Source organism: Erigeron canadensis, chromosome 4, assembly GCF_010389155.1.
Source record: "Erigeron canadensis isolate Cc75 chromosome 4, C_canadensis_v1, whole genome shotgun sequence".
Lineage (NCBI taxonomy): Eukaryota > Viridiplantae > Streptophyta > Magnoliopsida > Asterales > Asteraceae > Erigeron > Erigeron canadensis.
Genome location: NC_057764.1, coordinates 41,708,008 through 41,726,723, shown reverse-complemented (window position 1 = coordinate 41,726,723; position 18,716 = coordinate 41,708,008). Strand labels below are relative to the sequence as shown.

The 18,716-nt window shown below is 32.5% G+C and overlaps 2 protein-coding genes across 2 annotated transcripts; one reads left to right on the top strand and one right to left on the bottom strand.

Annotated features, from left to right (window-relative positions):
• Positions 1–69: 69 nt before the first annotated feature.
• LOC122595991 (protein ABCI12, chloroplastic) lies at positions 70–3,911 on the top strand. The gene is made up of 7 exons (XM_043768484.1): positions 70–460; positions 1,417–1,533; positions 1,636–1,872; positions 2,381–2,545; positions 2,631–2,706; positions 3,078–3,142; positions 3,292–3,911. Exons 1-7 carry the CDS (start codon positions 113–115, stop codon positions 3,442–3,444), a joined length of 1,161 nt encoding a protein of 386 aa, XP_043624419.1. The 5' UTR covers positions 70–112; the 3' UTR covers positions 3,445–3,911.
• A 1,877-nt stretch (positions 3,912–5,788) lies between these two features.
• On the bottom strand, positions 5,789–6,330 carry LOC122597851. The gene has a single exon (XM_043770425.1). The coding sequence runs from the start codon at positions 6,256–6,258 to the stop codon at positions 5,899–5,901; it is 360 nt and encodes a 119-aa protein (XP_043626360.1). The 5' UTR covers positions 6,259–6,330; the 3' UTR covers positions 5,789–5,898.
• Between the last annotated feature and the right edge of the window lie 12,386 nt (positions 6,331–18,716).

Sequence of the window (18,716 nt, the reverse complement as noted above, 5' to 3'; positions counted from 1 at the left end):
TCACCTTTTTATTTAACTTTAGGCTGAAGACATTAAAAAAAAAAAAAGGTTATAATACTACTTTGACCTCCATTGAAACCAAAACTATTTGTCTTTCCAAACAGTCTCCCAAATGTACACCCAACTTCTTCAAACTCACCCAATCTTCACTTTCAAACCCTGTTCAATCTCTTCCAGCCATCCCCTTATCTTCATCAACACCAGTCACCAATTTCCCATAAACCAAAGACCCCCAAATTCATCCTTTCATTACAATCACAAAACCCTGTTCAAAACTCTCATAAACTGTACTCAAAATGCCGATTCTAATACACCAAAATGGGAAAACTTGTTGCCAAAGAATGTAATCTCTGCTGAGAAAATATTGAGGTCAATTGCTGGGGCAACTTCTAGTCCTATTTGTCAGTTCATCTCTTCACCTACTACTTTCTTGCACTCTGTTGACCCCAGGATTAAATTGGTAAAGTTTGTTGCTTTTTTGAAAATTCTTGTTATTGGTTTTTGGGTTTTTTCTTTATTGATAATTTTAAGTCTTTAACCATATTGTGATGTGATTTACCTTCTTCTTTCATGTTGAGTGTTGGGCTGGTCAGGGGGAATGGGTCAGTTACCCATTTATTCTGATGGTGTGCTTTTATGATTTAAGTTGATAAATTCCATGACTTTTTAGGGGATTCTTGCAATTCTTCCTGGGTATTGCTTTATTGGGTATTTTGTAAATTGGTTTATATGCTTTAGTATGTGTTAGTTCAATTTGTTCATTGTTGTTGAAAATATGTTGTGAAACATAGCCATGGCTTTGATGGTCGTGCTTTTTTGTATAAAAAGTTGTTTTTATCTTTATGTAAGAAAAGATAGAGTGTCACTAGTAGTCTCTGTGATGGTAGCTTAGTTGCCGGGAAAGTTAAGTTTAATGCACTTTAGGTGGTGCGGAGTTCACGCTCTTGCATTTTTTTTTATTTTTATTTTTTGCATTGTCTTGCAGTAGAATTTGCTTATCCTTAGGGACCTGATTGGGTTGAAATACTACTTAAGAAAAGTAAGTTTATAGTGATCAGAGCATTATCCAAGTCAGTTCGATTATTACAGAATTTATACCTAGGGGATGTCTATCATTCATCCCCTTTATGCAGTTATCGCAATTTACCCCATCCATATTGGGTACATGATATGCGGGTGGGTCTTCGAGTTCGGGTCACCCTTTTTGTAGAATGTTCCTTTTTGCTCAATTTTATTCATTCTTTTAAATATTAGTTTCGTGGTTTTTAGGAGATTTTGTTACAGATTATTGAATTATTGATTCTTCTTGTGCAAAATAATTCAGGCTCATCTGAAATTTGGGCATAGCAAATTATCATTTATATGAACAATTGAACATAATGTCTCTAGAAAGTGAATAAGGTTTTGGTTGTGCAGGTATGGCTTCTTGTTCTGGTGGTTTTACCAGCACGGTCTCATATCTACATGCGGTTTGGATTAATTGCGTTTCTGGCAATTTTATCAGTTTGGATACAGCCTAGACAAGTTTGGATGGTGTGTATGACCATATTATTTAATATCTGATGTATTTTTTATGCGCCATTTTTTGAAGATAATAATTTGCTAATCAGGGGAACTCCCAAATACTATTTGTAGGATCAATTGGGAAGAGTTTCCCTTTTATCTGGGATTTTGTTCATAATGTTGGGGCTTGGTGCAGATAGTGCTCCCATGATTGTCCAGTCAAGGACTCCACCGCCTTCAATGATGGGATTGCCCAGTATCCCACCTTCTTTTGATGGGTATTCATATTTATTGTTCAAATTAGGACCATTGCAGATGACAAGAAAAGGATTGGCTGTGGCTAGCACATCTGCTTGTTTAACCTTCTCCGTAAGTTTTTCTTCTATTTATTTTTCTTTTTGAAACGGTAAAGAAACTCACATGCTTGTTAGTGACTATCTTGTAGCAACAATCAGATTACGGACTTGGTTAATACTTAATACCAGTTATACTAAATGACACTCGTTGTGAATTCTTTTCTCGCCTTTTCTAAACTAAATCTTTCTTTTTACAACTGTGGGAGGGAAATCAAATTTAACTTGTTACCCTTTCTAATAACATAAATTTAGAGCAACTCCCAATCCCGTCTCACAAGACGCAACTCCTTTTTTTTCCCCTCACGATTGTCCTATTCATCATCTCGAATAGTGTATCCAGAAATCCCTTAATAACTTCTTAGAACCATATTAGTTTATACTGCATATGTCGACATGAGTTTTATCAATAGAAAATGGAACCTTGACATCTTATAATATCTTTATTTTTGAAGAGCAACGAGATATTCCATTGAATTATGATTCTTCTTTGAATTGGTCCTTTCTAATTATTTTGGTTGTAGATTTTTCAAAGTGCAAGTCTTTGTTTGACCACTACTACACCAGAACAGCTTGCGTATGCTCTACAATGGTTTATGAAGCCTTTAGCATATGTTGGTGTCCCTGTTGCCGAAGTTATTCTTACCCTTCTGTTATCATTGAGATTTATCAACCTAGTCTTCGATGAGGTGAGGTGGATTTGTTTCATCACTGTGTTTGAGGTTCATCAAAATGAGGTGGCTCTTAGATTGTGAAGTGCCTTTATTATGGCAGGTTCGGATTGTGGCATTAGGGATAGTGTCTCGGAGGATAGATTGGCAGCAGTTGGCTACTATGGAGACAATTGAAGGTATTTACGACTCAAATACATCATGATAATGAGATCTAGCCACTCTTTTCAATTGTAGGCATAAACTTTGTAATTTGCTCTTGAGTTCTCCATTAAGAAATTTATAAAATGGGTAGAAAATAGCTGCAAAAAGGCAACAGTTCAAGTGGGTTGGGTGGGTCGGAACCCCTAATCCAAGAAAATTATTGTTATTGTACTAATTTATGAAAATTTTCTTGAAACGGGAAACAAAAGGCCTCTGATCAACCCAACACATACTACAAAACCACCCATTTTTGGTCCATCACCCTACCTACCTGACCTCCCTCTCCCTTGGCAACTCTTGGAATTCATTAGCATCCTATTCTTAACCATACCTTCTTAAATTTCAGTTTTCTTTACTTACATCCGGCGGATCTTCAAAAATATATTTAATCATGCGGAGCAGATTACCCAGGTTTGCAATACTCATCTTACTTAATTTCTGTCTTAGTCATTTTTTATTCTTTAGTGAATAACATTTTGGACCGCTGTGTATCACATTGTTGACCACTGCTCGAATTTAACATCCTGATATTTACAATTTCTGGTGTGGGATTTTAATAGGCGATGACTGTGAGAGGGTTCAGGGGTGACAGTACCTCCCACAAAATTTACTTCTCATCGGCTTCTTCGGCGCCAATTGCAAACATTCTATCTGTTATGACACTACTAGGACTTATAGGTGCCGCTGCTTTGTCTGAGTATGTACTTGTCTGAGTCTATATTACCTGGGTGCATGAAAGTTACAAAATGATACATCAACGCCAGCAGATTGAATGTCCTTTTCCGTCCATCCAAAAAGCAAGAGCCTCGTGTAAATATGGAGGACTAATGTTACAGCTGAGCAGGTATATGTAAATACTCACCGCATGATTTATGAATAGTTTTTTGTCCCTTGAGACATCCACATAATGTGGTTATTATCCATGAGAAGAAGCCAACACATGTAGTGTAAAAGGTTTGACAATTGCCAAAGGATTTTGGAGCTCAAACATAGATCCCAGGAGCACAGATTGCCAGTTTAGCGATTCTTCACATAGTTTCTTACATTTTAAAAAAATCATTTTTTATTGATTGTAAAATCAGAAGTTTAGCTTTGATTGAACTAGATATTGCCTTCTTAGTGTTAGTTTTAGTTGCTTAATTGAAATGGCAGTTTCCGAGCAGTATCCTGGTTCTTAAAATTGGTTGAATTTCTTCTATTTTTACATAATTTTCAGCATATTTTTTTTAAAAAAAATTATCGTAACTAGCTACTATGCAATCTTAGATTATGATCATAAGGCAAGATTATTTGCATCTGAATATCTTGATCTCCTTTCTTGTGGTGCTGAATTTGACTGAAGTTTGTTCTTGGGCCTGTGTTCCACTTAAGATCAAGGGGTGATTGGCAAGGAATCTTGTATGTTATAGAGAGGAAATTGGGTGTTTCTCTTGTGTTGTGTGCATATTCTGTGATTTCCTAGCTATCACATTTTTAAATCCCATGTCTTCAAATATGGGTACACCATTGAATATTTCATACAATGCAAAATTTCACTCTCTAGCCATTTAGTTTACCAGGAGTGTCCTTTAGCCTATTGTTATCAGTGTTTCCTCAAAACATGTTCGTTGTGACTTCCAAGTGACATTGTAATCAAGACTTGACCGTTGAGCAAAATTTTTTTTATTGACGACACAACATTTCATCCTCACTAATTTTTTGGATTTATATTCTTAAAATATCACAATTGATGTCATGCTTATTATTTTTTTTTTGATGAACATTATGTCATGCTTATTCTATATCCCCATTCCCATTAAACAGTTAGTGGTCAAATTAGCTATTAGCTTAAATTAAATATTACATAAGTCAATAACTTAACTTCAATGGAATTGTTGTTTAAAGAATTATTAAATGATGGCAGCAGATGTGAACATCACAACTGTTTATGTTGAATACATTACTGAAGGCTGTCATCTTCAACAATGAAAGGTAGATTTATAATAAGCTTTACACAGTCAATGGTTAGTTATGGTCAAAGTGCATGTATTAAAATGTAGTTAATGTTCAACTTTTATAATTAATCGGTTTTGTCCTGTCACTGGTTCATTTTAGATAATATATAGTCTAGAAAAAGAATAAACCTTTTAAAGTGTTTTTCTGTATACTCATGTAATGTCTTTGTGATTTACAGAACTTGCTATTACTGTATATGATTAATAACACACCGAATGTATAATTTGAAATGTTAATTCTCTAGTAAGCCTGAAGCTTGGCTTAAACATAACCAAATACAACGATTAATCACAAAGTTAAAGCTTTGACTCTTTCATCACAAAGTCATCAAGAACTAGTCTTGGCCGTCATGATTTAGCCATCAAAATATTTTAGATGGCTTCTTTTTTTTTTTTACAAATTATTGTATCTTTTCTGCATTAACTTTTTTGAAGTCCGACGTATAACATATACGAGTGATAACTTTCATTATTTCAACATAATGAACATATGCCGGAAAGAAAAACTTTGAGACATTTCACACAGATATTCACACTATCACATAGATGATTATATATATGAGAAAAGTATATTTCTTCCAATCTTTATAAAGTTGACATTGACTTGGTAAGATTCATATTTCGACACCAACTTGAACACAGATTCCTACATTCAACCGCACATACAATTTGTGGTACTCAAGTTTACAACCAGCATTGGCCTACCGGTTATCCTGTGACCCCAACCATATTTATTATATCCAAATACATAACAATCCTGCAATCATCTACATGAATGAAGAACACCTTAAAAAAACTCGTCTATATGTTTAACACAAACAAACATTGTTGCAATATATCTATGACCAAAAATGATTTGCATATAACATAGATGTTGCTTTGGACATAGGTAGTATTATGTATAACTTGATCGGTATGTGAACGAATTTGTTCATATGTGAACGTCGCATATATTATTACATATGAACATCAAGTTATAATTCAAAAGTTGTTATTCTGGTTCTCATGTGAACCTTTTCCTCTATATACACACATTTAAGATTGATATTGATATAACTCATAATTAATGAAGTTGGTTAAATAACTTTGATTAACCATCCAAAGTTGGAAATTATGAAACAAGACAAATATATAACAAAATATATAAAATCAAGATAACTATAACATGTCACCTTAATGTCCATAAACAACATTAGTATATTTATCTTTAATCCATCTAAAGCTCTTTCTAAAAGACCCTTTAAGCTTGCCTTCAACTCCATAAACTTTATATCCAGCAACCCTTTTCTTCCTTTGAAACTCTGGATCACTAAACCTCCATGATTTTGAGGCTGACCCGTTTGTTGACTTTCCTTTTTTCAGCTTAAAATCATTATTTCCAGCCACAACAATATCCATATTTGAATTTGGGGCTTTGTAGGATACACTATAAGATCTGAAATCAGGAAGCTTAGGCTTAAATTCACCACTGTATGTATCTATCTGCATGTCTTGATTGTTGTAATTGTATGAGTTTGATCTGTAATTGGCCATTGGAAGTTTGGGGAAAATGAAAGAGAGAAATTTTGGGGATTTTGACTTTTTTTAATATGGGAAATGAAATTGTGTTTGAATTTTTATAAAGAGATAGTGGGGGGGAGTCGTATTGGGAGGCTTGTAAAAGTCAACTTTTTGCACAGCTCAACATCTTAATAGCATTTAATGTCCTAGTTCTAGTTGGGAGATTTTAAATTTTTACAATATTTGGTTTCCAAGATACTTGGTCATTTTATATTTGTATATAGATTTAGAATAGACTATAGATTGCGAGATGATCCAAGTATCAAAACTTTTCTTTAATTTATCATAGTCATATGTATTGTAAATTTGTATATTATGAAGTAACAGTTGTACATATAATAAATAAATCAAAAGTTATGATACTTTCATTGATAGACCATTTTGATTTAAAGTACCTCCATTTTATTTATATCACAAAACCAATATTACAATTCCAATCTGATTTACAGTGGATGACATGTCCAGCGCTCCCTTTTAAAATCAAAATTCCTATTCTATACATCAAGAAACCTCAAATATATATATATATACATCAATAATCACTATAACTATTGTCTTTACTAGCACTTGATAACCATCACACATGCAGTTGTGCAAAGGGTTTGTTTCATGATTAGCTAGTCATAATTAATTATTAACTACAGCTTTTTGCAATTAAATATCATGCAGATCGATCCTAGCTATATGTCGTTGTTTTCTCGCTTCTCTTCTTTATTATCGTTCTTCATTAATTATTGGCATACCGACTAATTAAATGAAGGCTCCTATAATAACAATATGTACATATATATAAGAATCAAATAAGTCTATCCATCTGGCATTGACCAGTTGACTTGGGGCTGGTAATCCGGGCCTCCCCAATGTTATGCAGTGTCGATCAATTTGATGATATGATACAAACTGTTAGTTTTATGCATGGACGTTACATGGGAGATCGAATCACCACCTCAACCATCGATCTCAAGGAGATTAACCAAACCGGAGGCTAGCCATCTTCAATGACGTCGTAGTACCATCCATCTCTACTTTTCTTTTAATTGGAGATATATATATATATATATGTAGTAGAGGAGTAAGAAAATATTGTAAACTTGCATTTGGCAAATTAATTGATCCTTGATCTTTCTATGTCTAAACTTTGTAATTATCTAGCGCACTTACGTAATAAAATTGTGGTACACAGAATTGAATAAAGAGAGAAAAGGAACAAGTCGATCATATCATATATATGATGAATAATACAACTGGCTAATAGAATTGAAGGTAATTAGCTAGGATCCTGGCCGGCCGGGGGATTTCAATTAATTTGATGTTTTGGTGCTTGCTTGCTTGTTGCTTTCGCCCTTTTCCAAACCTAGCTAGATCAATGGATCATTGATGGTTAAATCTTCATTAAAACTCTATATGGATTTAATTAGGCTAACCCGGCTCAAATTAACTTATATAGTGAGTTGGCTAGTAGTATTTATGAGGCCCGGGGCCAAATACCTAGCTAGTACGTACGTACCCTACTAGCTACGCCTCTGGATACGAATAATTAATATACATAGCCACATCTAATCTCTTGTATTTTCAGTGGTTATACCAATCAAGGCAAAAGATAAAAATACACTAACTTTTTGAAGCAGGATTCGATCATATATATTATATATATACGTCTGTATTAAAGGACGTACTTGAAAATGTACACAGCTATATGATCGAATGACACTCATCCATTGAAACTGTCCATACTATATAATAGGAGGCAGATAATTAATTACCATATATAATCGATCTACATCTTTAACTTGATTGAAATCTCACAAGCTAGCTTGAACAAAAATTAATTTATTAGAGTTACTAAAATTTAAGTCGATCATCTAGTGATGATTACAAAGTTCTTACCAATTAAAGATGATCGAATAAAACTGATCTGTATTAGTATCGATCTTAATTAGCATATCTAAATCAATACTAAAAAGAAGGTAGTTATTACATTATAATAAGAGATCAAGAGAGAGTAGTAGAGGATGTGACAGATAGAGGGTGAGCACGCATCGCTTCAAGCATGTACCATGCAAGAAAGGGCGATGGGTGCTCACTCTCTTCTGTCACCGCTCTTTACCTTTACATATAGTTTCATATATTTAGGAACATTCTGACTTTTTGTTGGCTGCCATATATAGAAGGAAACCGTAGTATGTATATATATATATATATATATAGGTAGCTAGCTTTCCTGATTTGGTTGGTGGTAGTACTTCTTCTGTACCATGCATTATTAGAAAATACATTTTCTTGTACATGATTTGATATGTGAGTAAGAAGTAGAGGGTTTTCATCCTTATATATAGACTCTTCAAAGCTACTTTCCATGTCCTCAAAAATATTAGTATTTTAATCTGGTGAAGTGCTATTATTCTCCTCCTCCATCATCAGTTCAAAAATTAAATCAGTGTAGTATATATATTAACGACTAAGTTTCATAAATAGATGATCGATCGATCGATTTCACGAACACACAAGATGATTTTCCCTTTATTTTAGCTTAATTTGCGTTAATTAGTTGACAATCGATATTAAAGAAGATAATGTTTGATGCAAAGTGTGAAAGGGTAAATTGATACGCCTTTCATTTGAGTAAGTAGTTGGACCCCAAAGTGTTAGATACCACGATAATTAATTAATTAATTATATATAGTTACTCATAGAATTCAATTCGAGTGCTGATTCTGAGTAGTGAAATGACTTCATCATCAGGTTGTCTCCAGAAACTGAATTTGATTCCACTTTTTGAAAAGGTTTATTTAATTTCCAGGAAATAGTAGTATTGATTTCCAGGAAATAACAAAATTATCATAGTACGTAATTGATTACTATACTCTTACTAAGATATGGGTGTCATCAAACCATGCACAAAGCCCATGCATGCGTCTAGAATTGATGAAACTGAATTCAATTCCCTTTTCATTCCAAGCTCTATGTCGTCCTCCACGTACCAGGTCTTTATAGCTACTATAGAGATCGGTTAAACGTGACAGACCACTAGCTATAGAGACCGGGCGGTCTCTATGACCCCAAAAAGCGGTCTCGAGCTATTGGGCTTTTCTGTAGTAGTGCTTAGAGTACTATGCGTTACTTTTATGTCAATTTGTATGCGTTGGGATAAAATCCACCTTGTAATTTATACTTACCGTATGGTGAGTGTTTGTGGGTATTTAAACACCCACCGGGAAGTATACATTGATACTTCCCATATGACACTTTGACTTTTCTAGTCAAAATGAGTATACTTTCCGTATAAGAACATACTCGCGTATAGTGGATGTTTATGCGGAATTGGTAGGTGTGTATAGAGGAGATTCCCTATAAATATAAATATAAATATATATATATATATATATCTCTTAAACAAATATTAGGACATATGTATATAAGTACACAGACACTTACATATATTAATTATAAGATATAATTAAGAACTTTAGTGTTGATAAGTACGTATGCATGTTAATGGTGGCTCCTCATATATATAATTAATCAAGGGAATTCGGGAAAAAGATCTAAAGGAATATATATGGGGTGATAAAAGAATAAAATCAATCAAAGCTCAACACGCCTTAGCAAGCTACACCAAGTATCTTGGACAATAAAGTATATATGCTTTATACATATAAACTATATGCAATAATTAATGATGCTTAATTGGTTGATAGGTTTGGCTGAGACACGCACATATATATATAGGCACTTTACCTAGCTAGTAGCTACTTTATGGATATGATGATACAGTACTATACTTTAAAGAAGCAAATTAAATCTGAATTGAGGCCAATAATTAGTTAGTTAATTAGGACCATCTAGGATTAAGGTTAATTCTAATTAATCCATCATGTCATCATATATTCATATGCTAGCTAGCTTGTATCGAATAATGCAATAACTTACTTGTTAATCCAATAAACTTATGCTTTTTTTATGGAATTAATTAGTCAATCATATATATCACGCGCGCTTATATAGAAACATCATCTCAAGATAGATTAAGGTAATTAAGGTGCAGTGGGTATGATTATATATGTATGTTTGGAAAAGCATAAAGATGTATACAGTGATCAGATAATATGGCCTACTACTATTCTAGAACAACTTTCTTCTTGATTGGCCTAGCTTATATTGGAATGGTGGATGGATCGAATTGAAATTCCTTTTTGCCCATGTATGTTCTCATCACCCAATCTTGATCTAAATTACTTTCGGCTATCATATCATATCATATATATATATGCAGCATGCTTGCTTGACGTGTAGCTAGCTTCCAGTGTGCTCCACTTAATCGATCTCTCGGAAGCTAGCTAGGCTAGGGATTTTTTATATATAATATAATGCACCCCAACCATATATTTTATGTACGTATGAGATTCTAAAATGTTGGTTCGATCATTATTTCAATCTTTTATTCTCTTTTCAAATTTTGTTTATTTAAGTTTTTTAATTTTACTCGGATGTATTATACGTGGATTAATTAACTAGGACATCTTTGTGACTGTTTCCGACTATATATTTACTAATTAGTCACCCTCAAGATTTTTACCCATGATCGATGCATGGTTTCAAATTAACTTGAAATCTCTTGTAAGGGTTCTTTAATTCTAACTAACTTAATCAAAATGCTTTCTCTGATCCCCCGTCACCTGTAAAAGATAAAACTTAAGTTTTCAACATGTTTTTAATCATGATTTGTTCTTATTTTCCCAAAACACCGATAATTGTTCTTTTCTCTTTTACATCATTCCCAATTGCCATCCACCAAGAGCGCCGCGCCGTGCCGTCACACCCATATATTGCCGACTACCAATCAGTCAAAAGTACAAGTAACTTTTTTCAATTTATTTTTCCGTTCAATTTCATTTTTAAGAACTATTCCAAAGGATCTGCCACATTGGATGATTAAAAATAAACTGATGTGAGTTAGATAATTTTCACTCTTTATATTTTAACTTAAAAGAAAGGTCAAAGTTTTTTTTTTTCCCTCTTTTGCCGGCCATTATATTTCACTTTGATATATATGGATAAACGACCTCCACATAACGTCATTACCTCCATGCTTCGCATAAAATCACACAAATTAAGGTGTTTATTTGAAAACACCTAATTTAAAGATTTTGAATATAATGGAAATGATCAGTAGAAAAATATCATTATGATATAGAATGCGTAACTATGGAGAGTTGGAGACATATAAATTAGTCTTCAACTTCAAGGACTGAAGACATCATTTTCAGAAACTACAAGGACCTTTACTGTAAATACTCATTAAGCGCTTACAAGCTGGGTATAGTTTGTTAGGCAGTTTTTTTGGGTATAGTTTGTTAGGTAGTTACTCTCTGGATGTATGTATAGGTTCATATCGTACATTTCCCAGTCAGTTGTAACATTAACACAGCATGATATAGATGTTATTTGACTCTTAGAATCGTGCTATCACTTTTAAAAAATATTCTATTTGTCACATTAAAAATGTTCTATTTTAAAATTTTTAGTTATTAATTTTGAACTGAAAAATTTTATTTTGTGCTTTATAATACTCGTATCTGACAAAAATTATACCAATAAAAACACGTTTAATACTCAATCAACTCATATAAATTTTAATAAATTTATATCTATATCTATATAATATTATAAAGCAGATTTCTTCTATATTTTCAATATTGAACTTAATTCTTAATATTAATTTTAAGTATTTTCTCAAAATGTCTCTTCCATCTATTCTATATTTAATTAAAATAATTACAATACTCTTTTTATATCCTCAAATCTCAATCAATCATTTCTTTTGTCTCTCCTGCATATCATTTTATCCTTCTAATTCATTCAAAATCTTTTATCTCAAAAACCGTACATCGATAAATTATAAAAATTATATGGGTATTCTTAAAATTTCATGCTCTTTCATTAGAGTGGTCATTCGATATACTTTCGACGAATTTTTAAATCCGATGACGGATCCCGTCAGGTAAATCACCGGATAACCGTTGCCGCCGCCATTACATCACCACCCCGTTATCGATCACCTCCATCACCGCCACAACGAGCGGATACCGTTTTCGTATTATATAACACATCAAAATTTAAACTGAAATTTTATAATCCATGTGCATAAGACCACTTATAGATCATGGGCCACAACTAGATCATGTCCCGATTTAGATAACCAATTATAAATCCACCTCTAGCTAGAAAAAGACCACTCGTACGTTGCCTCATCTGACTCCTGCCTTTGTTATATTTTCATTTGTAACACATTACATACATTGACTATATATTTGTTTCGATAAAAGCAAGAAAAGGACAAATAGTTTTCAATAAGTGCATGTGAGTCGATCATGCATCCTAGCTTATTAGAAGTGGATCAACGAATGAAGGGTGTGGTCGGCATCAATTCAAACTTTAGAGACAAAAATTGACGAAAAACCATGTGCTAGTCCTCCTCCTCCTCCTCTCTAACAAAAAAAGCAAAAGATAAAGACATATCTATCTATATATAATACTAAGGGGGAAGTGAATGTATGATTACATGTGATCTACTTGCATACATGTGATCATAGAAATATTCGTGCATATGTAATCAAGAATCTAAATCTTCATATAATTGTATAACAGATGATAATCCATGCCTCCACACAATTATAAACTTCAAAAATTACACATAAGTTATTCAGAAAACAATCAAAAAACAATTTTCTTGTAAAGATCATCGGTTGGGCTTGATTTGAAAAGTTCTCAAAGGTTCTTGCATAAAAAGGGTTCTCAAAATAACCTTTCCCTATATATATATATTATATATATATATAGGGGTTGGGTATTGTAAAACAAGTATTAAAGTAAAACAAATAGGACAAGATCTTGACCCTTAGATCATGATTAAATTGATGCACGAAGATTCACGAAACAATTGATGTACTATGATTTTTATGATGCACGGTGATTATCACTATAGAAAAACCTATTGTTTTATTTGTTTTACATTAATATTTGTTTTATTTTACCTAAAACCTATATATATATATATGGAAAACTAGAAAAGTGAATTTAAGTCTGTCCGGTACCTAAACTTAAATGTGTAACTCTCACATACTAATTTTATAATTTTTTTGTTTAATGAATAAATGTTTGACCCTATAAATTTTATGGATTAAAAAATTAAATATGTAAGTATTTCATAACTAAATTTAGGATATATATATATATATATAGGGATGAAAGAAGCAATCAATCAAATGTCGACAGAGCGATTCAAATGCAAGAACCTGCATATATATATATATATATATATAGTATATCTTAGACCAGGAAAATTAAAGCAACCTGAAGTATTTATGCTTTTCTATTGATTATTATTGATAATAATATATTATATATATACAAGATATGCTTTAGTATATGTTAAAGTTAATATTTGAGAAATGCTGTTGTATGGAAAAAGTTACCAAGAAAATAATCACCTACTTATTCAAATGCAAGAACCTGCATATATACTAATTCCCTAGCTAGTATATGAAAACAACAAGCCTTTCAAGCTTAATCAGGCCCTCTAATCACTCGATCAATCTGATTATTCTTGCATCATATGATGCAATGATTTTTCATGCATGCTACATATTACAGTAGTAATGATTCAAAAATAGATTAAGTATAATTAATTATTGGCACAAAAGGTTCCCAAATCATAAAGCTAGCTAGCATCTTTTCAAGCATGCATGTAAGTGTGTAACCTTTCTTGTTGTTCTCTTTTCTCAATTGATTGACTTAATGATAGTTATATAGTGGATGCAATTCTTCTGCGCCATATAAATGCATGTTCTCTCATCTATCTATGCATCCAATCTCTTTCAACTCTATATATATATATATATAACTTTCGCCCATTCCATAGCATCTTTGACGTGTAGCTTCCCTCGTGCCCCACTTGACACTATTTATATATATACGCGGACGATCTTGCTACAGTATATATATTAATATTATTTCACCCCAACCACGGAAGTGGAACTTCGTTGATTGATTAGATTCCTACTTTTTTTGATTTTCTTTTACATACATTGCTAGCTAGCGCGCTTCTATATGCTTATGTATAATATGATTCTGTACGCATTAGATAGTTAATTTGATAGCAAATAATGGCCATGTCTTTGATACATTGTGGTTGTGGCTGGGTTTGAAATATATGAGTATATATATATATATGAATAATGAGTTTGATTGTATTAATTATGGAGTGCTAAAGTAGGTAAGGTTCACTTTGCTCAACATACCTACAATTTGATTTTAATTAGAAACCAAAACGTCAAAAAAAAGGCCTTTTACACATTCAAACTAGCATATGGCAGTATTTCTATACAACAAGCAGTAGTCATTGGGTTTTTCATATATGGAATGGTGGAACTCAATTTTATTTTTTTTACCAAACTTAGAGGTATTGATACAACTAATTAAGACTTGCATTTTTTTCATACCCCGAAACGACACTTCTGGAATAAACCTAACCTCTGCCATCTAACAAGATGCATTTAATCGGTTGTCTTAACATGGAATAAAACGACAATTCTGGAATGGTATCATTGGGTCCTTACTCGGATTCGAACTCCCGACTCCGATGTAAAACCTAGTGACTCAACCAGTTGAACTAACACTACAAACGATGTTGTATTTGTTCACACTTTTAGTTAGCATGAGTAAATTTAATTTGTTCACGCTTTTATGTATGTAAAATTATATAGAAATAAAAGTCTGTAGAAATTTCTTTACACGAAAATAAAACATTATTTGTAGTGTAACATTGTTGTCTAAGATACTTGCATTTCAGTGGGACAATATATAAATACAAACACAAATTTGTTATCGTCAACAATTCACAAACTTCAATAGCTAGAATTGGATTTTTAAAAAATTAGCTAAAGTCGAATCACTATCTCTTACCATATATTCATACACTTTCATACATACATATAATACCGCAGGCTATAGTTGTGGAAATTGTATGTCAAATTGTTATAGTTTTATTAATACTCGTAATAATGTAAATAAAGTTAACTTATTCAACATCTAACATTCAAGATACGGTATTTCGGTAATATATGCCGATATCTTTTGATCATATTCTTTGGCGAGACTGATTTTTACCTCACACTCACACCGTCATCCGTTAAATAATTTCACACTTAAATATATGAAAGTTAATTTGTAACACCTAACTTCTTCGGTTCTTCACGCTCCCTTGGTGTTATAATTTTATTTTCACATTTTAATTAAGTATGCACAATTAATATATTACTCGTATTATATATTTAAAAGTGTGGAATTTTTTCCATGCATGTGAAATATAATAATGTAATAAATGTTCACACTTTTACATATGTGAATTCATTTATACATTTTTTAAGTGTAAGAAAATGTAAAAGATATGGTATTTTGGTAATATATTTGCCGATATCTTCTGATTATATATATTCTTTGGAGAGACTGATTTTTCCCCCACACCGTAATGCATGATTTGTCTCAATATTAGACCAAAACCTTGTGATGATCGAGTAGTACCGAACTAACTATAAAGTTAGGTAGGTAGGCATCTCCGATCGATCGGTACGTATCATGTCAATTAGGAGGTGACTGATGCTTTCGTCTATAAGCTAGGACCGACGGTACGTCGTCCTTTTTCTGTTATTAATTAATCAAGTAGTCCACACATGTCTAACATATGATTTCCCACTTTTGGAAGCTTACAAATTTGAATAGTACTTCTACACGTACATTTTATATAATTCTACCAATTAATGACACACATTTACATTGATCATAAGCATGCATATATATATATATATATATATATAGTAGATTCATATTTGTAGATCGATCTGTTTGGAATAAAAAGTTCAACAATATATATAAACTAGCTGGTCACGAACTCGTCCGGCCTTAATTAAAACATAATTAACCATAATCAAAATGACAAAAGCCATATATATATACTAACAGAAATAAAATCAAACATATATTGGCACTAATTAATCAAACTGAAAATGTGACATTATTAAAAATTTATTGACGACGGACCAGCTAGCAATTAATCAAAGCCTCCAACTGATATATCTTTCGTCACTTGTCACAATCTCGATCACCTCAAAGCCGCGCCGGCCATTCATATGACTGCTATTTACTCAATATATGGTGCCAAACAAGGGGCCGGGGCCATATATGACCTGCCACTTACCATGTACCCGTACTCTTTTTTGTAATGACATGGTTTTTTTTGGAATGACATGTTTAGGATTCAAGACATTATCTTAATTAGTTCTACAAAAATTAATTTTCCAGCCCCAGAAGCATCGGTTTTGAATAAATGTACTTGACGGTTGCAAACCTAAACTCGGATTTTAATTACATGATGATGAGAAAAATAAAGAGACAAACCTAGCTTGTATACTAGATTAGAAAACAAGCACATATATATATGTATGTGTATATATATATATATATATAGAAGAGACATGAGAAGTCGTGACCAATTTTTTGTTCACTAACTTGGTGTGTGGTGAACAAATTAATTAGTGACCAATCTTTTTAATTAATTAAATAATGAGTAAACAAACAGGAATAATAGCACTACTATAGGCCAGAGTCCATATAGTTCTCTTAGGCTTGACTATCAAGTAGCTAGCTAGGAATGGCACAAAAGAGAAATTTTAATTAGCAAACAAATTGAATGTTATTTCAATGTTATTTGAGCTTAGGATCATGCATCCATTTGGTTTCAATGTTGTGTTTCCCTTTTTCTCCTAAAACAAACAAATTGGATCCAAGTTTAAGGACATGTTAATCAAAAAAAAAAAAAAAAAGCCTCTTAGCTAGAGAAAGAGCTACCGTATAAGAGTGTTATTGGGTGACAGATAGAAAGTAAGCACACGTACATAGCTTCAACCAACACCTGCCGTGCCAATTCTTTGATATATGACTCCGTGTATAATGCAAGAAAAAGCCATTTGTGCTCACTATCTTCTGTACTCATATTTGAAACACTAGATATTTATTAAAAAGAAGTTGAAATCTTTGAACTCGCCACTCTTTCTAACTTGCTTTCACATGACTAGAAGAGGCGTGCATAACGCAAAATTTTTACAAAATTTCCTTTTTGTGGTATAACTAGAAAATATTTGTAACAAATAATGTATACAACAAAATACATCGAGAAAGCAAAATAGAGATTGAGAATGATAAACGGGGCGGGGGTGACAGATAGAGGGTGAGCACACATAGCTTCATGCATATGAAAATGTAGTAGTATTTGCAAGAAGACCATGGGTGCTCACTCTCTTCTGTCACCTCCCTTTTACCTTTCTAACTTAGCGAGTATGGTATGTATAGTAGACCAGGGGTGTTTCATTGTATTAGAACTCACACTACTGTTTGATTTTTATGTGCAAGTAAGAAACTGGAGTCTAGCATTCCTTATATAGACCTTTAAAGGCACACATTACGTGCCCTTTCGAATAAATTTGGGTTTATCTCATCATGCTTTCCATATTTTTCCAATTCTTTATTCAAATTCCCAAACGATAAACAACTAACAACAAACTCATATTAATGCAATTGTTGTTACCAATGCTTCTTGTAGTTCTAAATCTTTGTTACACCAATAGACACTCATCATCATTTATCATCATCTTTGACCTTGCCGTTCAAAAAACTAAATTAATAAGCTTCTGAAAATTTCTTAGACATACCATAAGCACATGCATCCAAAGCGAAAGAATTTCACAAATCGAACAGATTATATATATTACAGTACATCTAAACGTAACACTTTTTTCTTAAACCTTTTCATGTAAATTTGTATATTGCGTTTTTTCTATATATATATATATATATATATATCAATGTCTTCAAATCATATTAGTGATTTGAGTTTTTAATTTGGGACAAGAAAAAAAATTAGTTGTTACTATAAGAATAATGTTGATTAATGATTAAAAAAAACCATTGGTCACTAATTTTATGTAATTATGCTGTTAAAAACCAAATTTTAAATCATAATATCAATTTTTAATATTGTATACATATGTAAAATTTTAACAGGTCCTAACAGGTATAGATCTTTTAAGACATGAATCTTAACAGGTTTTAAGATATGGGAACCAACACGAAATTTGTTAAGAACATGTTATGTCGTGTTAACAAAATTGTCGGTCCTAAGGTTGAATGGAGTGAGGCAACCTCCCAAGGAGGGGACTTCCGCCATTTGCCGCCACGTAAGCAACAAGAATTTGGTAGGAAAATAGGGGAGTGAGGTTATCTAGTTGGATAAAGGGACTTCCGACAAATGACATTAGGTGATTGGTTGAGGGTGATAAAGTGAGAAGAAAAAAGAGAGAAAGAGAGAGAGAGAGAGT

Excerpts from the sequence above, each read along its gene's own strand:
- LOC122595991 (XM_043768484.1), top strand. The coding sequence starts at position 113 with ATGTACACCCAACTTCTTCAAACTCACCCAATCTTCACTTTCAAACCC. Across the intron at positions 1,534-1,635 it reads AGCCTAGACAAGTTTGGATG|GATCAATTGGGAAGAGTTTC; the intron begins GTGTGTATGACC and ends TACTATTTGTAG. Across the intron at positions 3,143-3,291 it reads ATGCGGAGCAGATTACCCAG|GCGATGACTGTGAGAGGGTT; the intron begins GTTTGCAATACT and ends GGATTTTAATAG.
- LOC122597851 (XM_043770425.1), bottom strand. The coding sequence starts at position 6,258 with ATGGCCAATTACAGATCAAACTCATACAATTACAACAATCAAGACATG.